The sequence below is a fragment of the Malania oleifera genome, chromosome 4 (assembly GCF_029873635.1).
Source record: "Malania oleifera isolate guangnan ecotype guangnan chromosome 4, ASM2987363v1, whole genome shotgun sequence".
NCBI lineage: Eukaryota > Viridiplantae > Streptophyta > Magnoliopsida > Santalales > Ximeniaceae > Malania > Malania oleifera.
In genome coordinates this window covers 90,584,352-90,597,104 of record NC_080420.1, presented here as the reverse complement: position 1 = coordinate 90,597,104, position 12,753 = coordinate 90,584,352, and the positions used below count along the sequence as shown (strand labels likewise).

The 12,753-nt window shown below is 33.1% G+C and overlaps 1 protein-coding gene across 1 annotated transcript in view; it reads left to right on the top strand.

Moving 5' to 3' along the window:
• Positions 1-9,505: 9,505 nt before the first annotated feature.
• LOC131154015 (uncharacterized) overlaps positions 9,506-12,753 on the top strand; it is a 78,523-nt gene continuing 75,275 nt past the window's right edge. The window contains exon 1 of the mRNA XM_058106467.1: positions 9,506-10,141. Within this exon, the coding sequence (XP_057962450.1) occupies positions 9,752-10,141 (390 nt within the window). The 5' untranslated portion in view covers positions 9,506-9,751. The remainder of the gene's footprint in view (positions 10,142-12,753) is intronic.

Here is a 12,753-nt window from a genome sequence, read left to right as displayed (position 1 = left end):
CGGGGCGAACCGTGACAGCTAAAAAACTCTCGCTGCGTACTACTGCGCCATCGCAGACCCTTTTGTCAAATACAGAAACTCTGATGCTTTCACAGTCCTGACCATAGCGGGAAAGTACTGCTCGAAGAAAATCTCCTTGAAGTGACTCCACGTCACTGCTACAGGATCATGCCTCTACTCTTCAAGTCATCTCACTGACCTCCACCAGCGTTTTGCTTCCCTGGTCAATTGAAGTGTAGCAAATAACACCCTCTGCTCATTTGTATATTAGATGACTGTCAGTATATCCTCTATGTCCTTAATCCAGTTCTTTGCTACTAGTGGGTCCGCTCCTCCAACAAAAGACGGGGGTCGCATATGTGTGAACTACTCAATCATGCAACTCCACTCCCCCGAGCTCATGACCATTTCAACCATCATCTGCTGAGTGACGCTACGCAATACTGTGTCAGGGTCTGCACCACCATACTAGAAGATCTTACTCCATCACCTCCCGCACTCGTGTTACTGTTTCCTAGATCCATCCTACAAAGGAAATGACTAATCTCAGCATACAATCACTATCACACAACCCATACACTAATATAACTCATAAATTACTTTTCTATTCACATCCTTAATCCTCATTTAAGACTTGGTCCTACTACTTAGAAACAAGACCCAGCGAAAGTATCCATGGTTTCCTGAAATCGTCACCCCAGGAAAAACACAGAAACAGCCCCGGTACTCCTATCTCTAGGACGCAAGATAGAATCCTAAATTCTCACCTCATCCTCAAACTATCACTAACTCACATTCCAATCTACCCATCTCCTATTTCTCTCAAAATCTACTCCTATACTTTGGTATTGTATTTCATTGTCTACTAAAGTTTACAAAATCTAGCAACCTAAGTTCTGATACCAAACTGTGACACTCCGATTTTCTTACAAATTTTTTTTAATCAATAATAAATGAATTTTTACTAGTCACAAATAACATCCATAAATCGGTCATGTCAACAATCCTACTAGTATTCATATGACCCGACCCCGCACTGAGTACTGGGTAAAAAGTTATTTTATTTATATAACCTAACAGCGGATGACAGTATATTTATATCATCCAAAATACAATACTCAGAGTATTAACATACACATACACACAATACTATCTTATACCCAAAAACAATACAACCATAGGGAATCACACCTCCTTAGTCGACCAAAAATTCACCATGTGTGTGTCAGGGACTCAGCTCCCTATGATCACGGAGCTCTATCATCGGATCTATCCCTGTTCCCTGAAAAATTTAGATAATTTGGGCGAGACACATCTCAGTAAGAAAGAATAAATTATTTACAGTGTGTGGCCATATGAGTTTAGTTATAATACACTTTACTTTTCAAATCATTGGTTCATCTGGGAAAATACACTGATATGCACATTCTTATAATCATATAGATATACAAAACAAGCTTTTATAAGCATTAAAACCATTTCTTAAATTCAATAATTTCCAACACATATTGACCCGAAGTTCCTGAGAATAGGGAAGATTACCCGCCCATACAGGTAGCTTCCCTATGTCCTAACACGTTATGCAGTCAGGTATGACCACATCTGATACCTATCAGGGCACTCACCTTACTCAGTAAGCTCTCAGGCGGAGAGTTTCACTTCGCCTCAATTATTTATATTATTAACTCACACAGCTCCATTTCTCAATTTTATCATTCTCTGTTTCTCAATTTGCATTCTTTCTTTCATTTCTCATTTTAGCCAATTTTATCATTTTTTCACTTTCCATTTCCATTTTTATTTTTCGGCTCATAAGTATCCTTGGTATCAAATACCAACATCGCGTTTGTAACTCGTGGCCACCCTTAGGATTTTTCTATCCATGTCATGCTTCCCCCCATGGTCAAGGTTGTGTGGCCCGAAGGTTAGATCTAACTGCGGTTAGCCGACCCGGTTAGATCAAAATATCATATCGCGTCTGTAGTACGACTGACTAGCTTATAACCCTGATCCGGACTCAGGGGCCCAACAACCCTACAAAAGGCTCAGTCAATTGTCACGCCACACGCTCCAAGAGTCCGTGTGGTTGCACTAACACCACTAGCAACGGTACCGTGCTCAATATCATAACCATTCATCAGGGTTCACTACTACATACTCGCAATCATTATGCGGTATTGACATTTCATCAATCATATTCCAATATATCACAATTCAGTTCAATATAAATATTCTCATCATTTTTTGTGCACATTTCATCATCTCGTAACAATATATATCATATTTCATGTATTTTTCACATTTTCCCAAAATACTCATATCAATAATTTGTATAAACTCATTTCTCATGCAACTAATTTCCACTCACATATAAATACCACATTTCATTATTTTCTACTAATCACATCAATCATTCTCATTTCAATGTTTTCTCAAAAAATACCCATCCTTATATTTCACATTTTTCAACTCATGTCATATGCCACACAGTTTTCATCTAATATTCATAATATATTAATTTTAGACTCCAAAGCATCACAAATTAATATTACTCAAATGCCACACAATTTATCTGATATTTATATCATAATAATTTTTTAGGCAAAATACAATATGCTCATTTTCATATATTAATTCAAACGGTAATTTTAAAAATACTGCTATAATTTATTCTACTTACTTGACTTACTGAGAGTCTCGTTAGGACCCAATTCCTAAGCCCTTGGTGCCCAAAATTTTTACTCCTGCAATTTGCGTTTTCTCCAGATTAATTAATTCATTTCCCCAAAATACTATCCATCTAGCATTCCCTAGGCCACATGTATTCCAAATTAACATTTAAACCAATATTTGACACCCCCACTTAATTTTCTAAATTTTACCTGCGGGTCCTAAAATTACACCTGCGGCTCTCACCCGGGCCCTAAATTTCGAAAATCCTACTTCAACCCCAGATGCTCAACATTTTAACATTTCTAAATTAATCCTAATTAATTAAAAATAAGCCCCTTAATAACCCCCGTACCCCAAATTTGAAATTTTGCCTAGGACGATCTCACGAGAATTCCATCCCGCTAGACATATAAAGAATCATCCCTAGATTCTCGTGGTGGTATCTGTTCATCAATCAGACTTATAATTTGTAAGAAATTAAAGAAAAATGAGAAATTGGCTTACCCTAAGAGATATGTCTACGCCGCTCCTACCACCGATCCACTCTGGTAGAAATGACGGCAGTGAAGAATGGAGCTCAACGGTATCTTCTGATTCTCGCCACAAAATTGAGGAGAGAAGGAGAGAGAGAGAGAGAGAGAGAGACAGCGCTGGTCTCCCGCATAGAATAAAGGAAAAATTGAAGAAAGGGGGGGGGGGGGGGCTCTCTAGTTGCATCATGAAACTTCAAGCTTCAGGATGTTAAGTTTATATATAATAATAATAATAATAATAATAATAATAATAATAATAATATTTAATTAATATTAATAATCATATATTTTATTAATAAAAAAATGAATTTTAATTATTATATTTTTTTTCATTTTTTTAATAAATTTTATTAACTAATTAATTAATTAATTTTTTTTTTTAGGAAATCACTCCACCGATTTTGTATAGTCTTTTTTGGGGTTATTACATCGGAGGTTTCATACTATCATGGATATTACCTTCATGGAATTTGAACTCTACTATTCTTCATCTTCCACTCCCTCACTTCAAGGGGAGAGACCAAGTGAAGAGGTGAAGTGGTTAAGTTTTGATTGGCTTGAAGACCAGAATAATGAGAATGACGAAGACCATAATAATCATAATCACAGAGTCTACTCCGAATGAAGAATCACCAAATAAGGAATTCCCCTTGCCTACAGTATCCACGGACTTATCTCCTGAGAATATTCCTAAGGTAAGTCATACTATTACACCCTCCTTTACAGATAATATAGAATCCTCTGCTGGATATATCTTACCTTTCAGGCACAATCGTGGTAGACCACCAAATAGGTACTCAACCCCAAATGGACATAGGCTATAGAAGAAGAAATGGGAGCATTGAATCAAATGTCGAGGTTGATTCCACTACCCAAGGGGAAGAGAACCGTTGGATGCAGGTGGGTGTTCTCTATAAAACACAAGGTTGATGGATCTATAGAGAGATACAAGGCGAGATTGGTCCCAAAGGGATACACTCAGATGTATGGAGTAGATTATCGAGAAACTTTTTCACCTGTAGCAAAATTGAATACGGTCAGGGTTCTGCTATCTATTGTTGCTAACTTGGACTGGCCTTTACATCAATTGGATGTAAAGAATGCATTTCTTCATGGCAATCTCGAAGAAGAAGTCTACATGGATATACCACCTGAATATACAACCTCCTCAAAAATTGAGGTTGTGTGCAAATTGCAACGAGCATTATATGGATTAAAGCAGTCACCTCAGACATGGTTTGGATGATTTAGTTTGGCAATGAAGAAATGCGGGTTTTGTCAGAGTAACTCAAATCATACACTATTCTTGAAACATCAACAAGGCAAGGTAACAACATTAATTGTTTATGTTGATGATATGATTATTATAGGAGATGACAAGGAGGAAATTGCCAAACTACAAGAGAAATTGGCCACTGAATTTGAGATGAAAAATCTAGGAGGGCTAAAATATTTTTTGGGAATAGAAGTTGCTAGATCAAAACGAGGTATATTTCTTTCCCAACGAAAATATATCCTAGATCTTTTATGTGAAGTTGGAATGTTGGAATGTAAGCCAGCAGACACTCCGATTATTCAAAACCAAAAACTTGAAAAACATCCAAACCAAGTTCCAATAGACAAAGGCCAATACTAGAGATTGGTTGGCAAGCTTATCTATCTTTCATATACTCACCCGGATATTGCCTATGCAGTAAGTGTAGTAAGTCAATTCATGCATCAGCCTAGTAAAGACCATATGGAAGTAGTAATCCAGATCTTAAGATACTTTAAAATCGTCTCCAAGAAAGGGACTGTTGTTCTCAAAAAATAACCATCTCAGGATCAGTGGCTATACAGATGTAGACTGGGTAGGAAACACTACCAATAGATGATCTACCTCAGGATACTTTACATTTGTTGGAGGAAATTTGGTTACTTGGAGAAGTAAGAAGCAAAAAGTGATGGCACTATCAAGTGCCGAAGCAGAATTCTGTGGGATGTCAAAAGGGCTATACGAACTTTTGTGGCTAAAAAGACTTATGTCCGAAATAGGGTTCACCCCTACCTCTGAGATGGATCTTTTCTGTGATAATAATCCACCATTGTTATTGCATATAATCCCATACAACACGACCGGACCAAACAAGTGGAGATTGACAAGCACTTTATTAAGGAAAAGTTAGAAGCTAAAATAATTCGGTTTCCATTTGTGAAGTCCGAAGACCAACTCGCAAACATTCTGACAAAGGCAGTATCAAGTAAAGAATTCTACAACTCACTAGACAAGTTACACGTTGAAAATGCGTTCACTTGAGGGTGAGTGTTGGAGTGAACTGTAAATTATAGAAGTTATGGATCCCTTCAATTAAGGGTCAAAGAATCTGAACCATAATCCTAACCTTAAATTTTGTAAATTACCTAAAATAGAGAGTAAAATATCTCTATTTATACTTGTAATTTTTCTGAAGTAAATATATTAAAAAATGACTGTTTTAACACAAGATACTTTATTTCCTAAATTTTTTTAAAAATTTAAACCCAAAACACTGAAATTTTAATTTTATTAATTTAAAGGACTTTCCATTACTCAACTGTTCAATCTATGTATAAAAAAAATTAAGTTGAGTATTTTGAAAATTGGATTTTGAAAAATAGATAAAGATACTTGAAACAAATAAATTATTGTTCAATATTTTTAAAATTAATGACATCAAATATAGCGTTAAAGAAAAGTTAAAATTTTAAAAAATTTTGTTAAAGCAAATCTTATAACATAATGTTTGTTACATGTCATTTTTAGCATAGCATATGTTTGGTTTTATCCTATCTTTGTCAGAATGGATTTAATTTGAATTTGAATTTTCATTGATTGGGATAAAACTTAATATAAATTGTATCGGCAATTAAATTTCTTTTAAATGTAGTTAAATTTAATTCTAAATCTTCGTATTTATATTTTCAAAAATACTAGTTTTACATTGCACAAATAAATTTTAAAAAAATAAAATGAAATTTGAAAGGAGAGTATGATGAAATTTGATTCATTCCATTTCTAGGTTAACTATAACATATGATCTATAGAGGCTAAAGCTCTTATACACGCATCATAGATTCTTAATTAATTCTATTTTATAGGAAAGAGTATTAATATTTCTTGAAGTTTGGTTAAAAATATAAAAATCTCCCATTGAGATTTAAAAATTATACATGCCTCGCTTGAGATTCTAGAGATATTGTACGCCTCCCCTAACATTTGATTTTCAGACACTTGCCGCTAGAAGAGGTTTTTTTTTTTTTTTTTTTTGGGTGGGGGGTGGGTGTTTGAGGGTTAAATATAAAGGGAAGTTTGTGTCTTTTTAGAAAATCATCTGAAAAATTTATGAAGTTTTGGAAATTTTAGTAAATGTTCATTGAGAATTTTAAAATATCAGGAGAGCTTTGTGTTTTTTTATCAAAGTTGAGATGAAGTTAGTATCTTTTATCCTATTTTATATGATATTTTTTAAAAAATTTATTTATAACCATAAATTATTATAATATCAATTTAAGCACAACATTAGAATACTAATCAAAAAGGTTTTCTCACGTTTTCGATAAAGCCTTTTCAGGTTTTACATGAAGAAGATTTGACTTAACATGTTCTATTTGACACGAGGGGAAAAAAAAAAAGACAACTTTTCACTGCAATGGTTTTCCTTTCTATTTTTCAAAATAGCTTTCCAAAATTTGTTTATTTAGACTTATACCCCATGAAATAGAAAGTTGAGTAGGCTTATGCCTATGTATTAAACATGCAGTATGTTTTTCTGTCGTCCATAATAAGTTGTGATTAGATAGTGACATCTGTTTTATTTCTCACAGGATTGTCTAATATTAAAAAAATGATTTGATACTACACATTTTCAAGGGTGAAATCATGAAATAAATCACTAATTTCTTTTCTTTTACAACTTTACCTTACCAAGTTTTAATTTAATAAAAAGAATCTCAATAAGTATCCATGAGTCAATTCTATTTCTTGTTATTTATTAATGGTCAATTTTTATAATATTTATTTTTTCAAGATGCCTTTACTGATGGCCTTGAAGATTGATTTAAACTCTTTTTTTTTTTTTTTAAATTACAGCATCATTTTCTTTTTTAGCAGCATATACCTTATAGTAAAATTAAAATGGATTATTATAATAATATTTTTTTAAAAAAAGTTTTCGTTAACAATTCATAAATTTTTTACTTTCTTTCTAACAATATTGTGTTCAATTTTTCGTTTAAATTTGACACTTTATATGCGCACATATGCATGTATGTATGTATAAAAAAATTATCTTTTATGTTTAAGAATGTGAATGCCGAAACTTTTACTAAATATATTTTTTAAAAAATACTTTCATTTTTGTCCTTTCTTTTCGTGTTATTTTAATGTTAAGAAAATTTCTTAAAAATTAGGCAATATTATTTACATGTTTAGAAATTCTTATTTCAACTATATATTTACAAATTGACTAATCTTTCCCAAACTCTAACAATAAAATATAGTAACTTAATAAATTTTAAATTTATCCATAAAAATCATTTAGAAAAAGTTTAAAGAGCCTCATACCAAGTGTAATGTTTAATTAATATAAAATCCATTTATAGTCAAGATGATAAATTTTTCTTTTGTTTTAGAAACCCGATTTGTTGTGTAGAAGAATTTATATAATAAGATAATGTATATATAATGTATTATAATTATAAATTTTGACTTTCATAGCAAGGAACAATTATATAAAGAAAACATATATATATATATATATATATATATATATATATTGAAAAAAATACTCATTTGAAAAAGTACTTATTCAACTGAAGTATGAGATTTTTTGTTTATAAATACCTTTTTAGATAAGTTTTTTCTTTTTTTTGAAAAAATACTTTTTCATGAAATACTTAATTTTTTTATAAGTTTTTTCTTTTTTTTGAAAAAGTACTTTTTCATGAAATACTTAATTTTTTAAAAAAAATTTGTCTAGTAAAATACTTTTTAAAATAAATATTTATTTAAATATAAACTAAGCATTTACTTATTGATATAAATACTTATAGAAAGTTCTTTTCTAAAAAAGTACTTATTTTTTAAAATATTTCATATGGGAACAACTTCCAACACAAACTTTTTATATCAAATCATTAAAGTGATCCTTAATTAATGAATATTCTAAATATTATTTTGACCTTAGTGAACTCAACAAATATTTTTGGACAAAGATAATTTTATAATTTTTAGTATAAACTTTATCATTTCTTATTTTAATAAGCATAAACATAAAAAAAATGAATATTTACCACTAATTTTACCATTATTTAAAAAAAGAGTTAAATGAAAAGATAGTCTTCATACACTTAGCTAAAATTCATTAATCCCTTTATATTTAATTTGTAAACTTGTAGTTTTTTTTTTTTTTCAATTAAAATTGTCATTTAAACTAATTTAGTAGTTATGAATTATAAGGTGCAAATTAATGGAAGGCCCCTTTTTTCTTGGATTAGTTAGTTCATTTGGGGTTCAAATATTATTTAGTTACAGAGAAAAAATATTATTATATTCTTGAATTGTTTTGTACAAATTATGCTCTTAAAGTAACAATTAGTTAACAAATAAAACTTCTTATGATTTTTTAAAAAAATTTACATTTTTAATAAATAATAATGATAGGGTGGAACGCAATTGGACATTTTATGTTTGTGACTGGCGAAGAAGATTCACTATTGTTTTTAAATTTAGTTAGAATGAAAAAAGTAATTATTATAATTAGGATGACAAAAAATAATTATTTTATAGAATTAGTAAGTAGAAGTTGTTAGTTATATTAATTAAAATATAAAAATTAAAATAAATTTATTTAATAGTATAAAAGATTAAAACAAAATGGGTTTTATTAAAGTTTTAATCGCATTTCAAAGTATAAATTAGCTATATTTTAAATGCTAAATTACATAGTTTAGAGTTATGTTGAATTGAAAACTTATAGTAAACCGGTTTACTAATTTTTCTTCAGATTTTAAATATTAAAAATATTTTTTCTAAAATTTCAAAAATTTTAGGGGTCTCTTTTGACCTTTGTTAAAAGGGCACAAACCTTTTTTTTTTTTTTTTTTGTGACAAAATTAATAAAAATTTTAAAATTTTAGGAAACAAATTATATTTTTGATAAATTTAGGGGAGTTGGGTATATTTTATCCTTTTTGTACATTATTCTTTTGAATTAGAAGGGAAAATAAAATAATGAGATTAATCAATGGACAATGATGTGTACCAAAATGAGATGTGACAGGTGGCAACTACGTGTCATCTTGCATGGCACTGTTCTGCCAATGCCACGTCGTTCTGATCAAGTCTGATCTCTCAAGTCCCCCGATGCCGAAACTGAGTCGGCTGGCTCCGATTGTCCGATCCAACTCAGTGCTGAGTTAGTACCCTCGTCGGTCCTCCCTGGAACATTCCTCGCTTCTTCCCGTCACTCCAACTCGTTGGTAAGCTGATACCTCTCTCTCTCTCTGAAGAAGTCTGAACTGAAAAAATGTCGTGGGCGAAGCAATGTCCTTCCAACTCCTTCATTTACAATGTCACCCAGTGCGCGTGCAACCCAGGTCACGTGCTGAACAGCACCGGAAACACGTGCGAGCTCCTCCGGGTGTCGGCGCCGGAGGCGGCTTCTGTGGTGGGATCGGGGGTGAGCAGCGAGGGCTTCCTGAATTTTGCGGAGACGATCTTTGCATTTGACTCGATCAGGAAGTTCACGCAGTCGCAGGCGGTGTTCCTGGAGGGCACCTCAATCATGGTGTTATCTTGGCTGCTCTTCTGCTGGATGCTCAGGTTCGGTAAGCTCGGGGATGGGAGGGGACTCTGGTTTCGGATCAGATGGTGGATTAGTCGCTTGGATATTTGTTTTGCTACCAGACACTGGCTGGTTAGCCCCCATTTCCCTCTTAAGCATAAGCCAGTATTTTGGAATACTCTGTGATCTCTCAGTCTCTCTGCATATGCACTTCAATTCAATGTCTTAAATTTTAACTTGTTGAAATTTCCGTTGAAACTTCCACGTGGTCAATTTCCATCTTACGGAATTTCCATCTTACGGAATTTAAATCTCAAAATTTCAGCTCAATGTGCCAAAAAGTTGACCATGGAACAAAATTTCCTTGAAATTGAAGCTTGAGATTCGAAAACCTTCAAATTGAAATTTCCATTTTGACATGCTTTTTAAATTGAAAATAACCACCAATGCAAGAAAGATAGGAATGATAGCTTTAATACTTCAAAATTTTATGCAAAAATGAACTTTTAGATATTTTCCTACATTATTTTGTCGACTTTTTGTGTCTACGTTAATTGTATTGCATAATAACTAATATTAACAGAATTTAGGAATTTCGTTTATAATAGTTGAAGATTAGAAGATGTTTATTGTGGTTATTGTTTCACAATTATTGCAGCTTACACAGCACTTATTTTTCATTTATGTATTTTCTTGTGGTCTGCCCCTTCCCCACACCCTGCATACGTGGGAGCTTTGTGCACCGGGCTGCCCTTTTTATTTGTTCCAATGCATTTTTTTTTGGGTAAACTTCAAGTTCCATTTTATTTCCGTGAGGGAAAATAAGATCAAATCATTTACAAAATTAGAACAAAAAACCCTGCCTACATAGCTGAGTCTAGTCTTTCATGTTTACATACAGCTGATTCTAAATTCCTGTATAGATTATCTGATCTTCTGCTCCAGATTTTCTGAATCTCCTTTAATTGCTACAGAATTCTTCAATTTCCATGAATGGTACACAGCCAATGCCCAAACTACTTTAGCCTTAGTTCCAGATTTTGATTTACTTCGCCCAGTTAACCAGTTCATAGTATCAACTCAGTTCAGACCATTATGCTGTATTTTGAGTTCCTTTAATACTTCCTGAAATATCTGGCTAGACATTTGACATTCAAAAAACAAATGATCTCAAGTTTCCATATTAGCATTGCACAATTTGCACTTTGGATTAATAATTTTCTTTGTTGCAGCCAGTCTGTCTAACGTAGATATTCTGTTCTTTACAGCTAACCAACAAATAAATGAATCCTTTGGAATTCTTTTCTTGTTCCAGATAACTTCTGACCCAGATAACTTTTGACCATGATACCTTTGGTTCCTTCTCTCTTTTATGGTCTCCAAAGCTGAAGAGAGATAAAATTTACCAGATTTGGACGGCTTCCAGTAATCTTATTTTCTTGTTCAGCATTAAGCAAAAATGCAATTGAGTTCGCCGGTCTGATTGTATTATGAGTTCTCCTTCTTGGCCATCTCCATTGACTACCATTAGTAAAGATTATAGGGGAGCAGACTTTTGAATTCCCAACTCGTATTGAATCTGGCTTCCATATTGCTTCCATATTGTTCAGTAACAGGACTCTGAGGTGCCAACTTTCTATGTTATTGTAGAATAATAAATAGAGAAAATTCTGCAGAGTGGAAAACACTTCAAGGCACATTACAATGTTGTTTTCCTTAAAACGTTATTTGCCCCCACTGGATCGGTGTGTATTGAGTCAGCAAATACGTTTCTAAGATACAATGAAGCCCAGAATGTAATCTGACATCAGTTTGCGTTATACACAAACGAAAACTGATCACAAACACCCTTAAAAAAATCTGAACAAATTTTTGGAATTCTATTTCTGCAGAAAATAGAACCTAGGATTTAAGAAGATATAATATGTGAAAGTTTTATGAGAGAAAGAGAAAGGGAGAAATCATTGATAATTTTCTATATCATTCTTGGAGTTAATTCTGTCTTTAAATAGACAGAAGTATGCCTTTTCCGAAAGGTTACATCTATTCGAATCTATGCCATTCGTGAAACAGATTTCTAAAATCGACCAGACGTCGACAGTTGAGAATTCCACTTGTGAGTTTGTCCCACATTGAAAAAATGGAGTGGATGATGGGTGCTTATACACATGGTTGAACCCAAAACCCAATAGGTTTAAACTTTTGGATCAAGTTGGTGTTCACTCATGTGTATCAAGCTCACTTATGGACTCTTTCGGTGCTAACAAGTGGTATCAAAGCCAACGGTTCGTAACCATGGGTGAGCGACATCATAAAAAGTTGAGATGTGAAGTTAATTCTCCTGACGTGCTAATAGTTGGAGGACCAAGTGTGTGGCCGAGGCCAATAAGGATCATCTAGGCTGGGGATGAATCCGAATAACGTCAAGACGTGAGAGGTAGGATTGGTTCGGAGGCACATGGAATGCAATCCAACGCACGTAAGACACCAATAGTAAGGCCCACTTGAGCAACTGTTGGGGAATTGGACTTACTTCCATTAGGGAGACGGTTCTTGTTCAAGGGGGAGCAGTTGGAACTCACAAGTGAGGGGGAGATTATTGAAAATTCCACTTGTGAGTTTGTCTCACATTGGAAAAATGGAGTGGATGATGGGTGTTTATATACATGGTGGGCCCAAAACCCAATAGGCTTAACCTTTTGGGTCAAGTTGGTGTTCACCCATGTGTATCAAGCTCACCTATG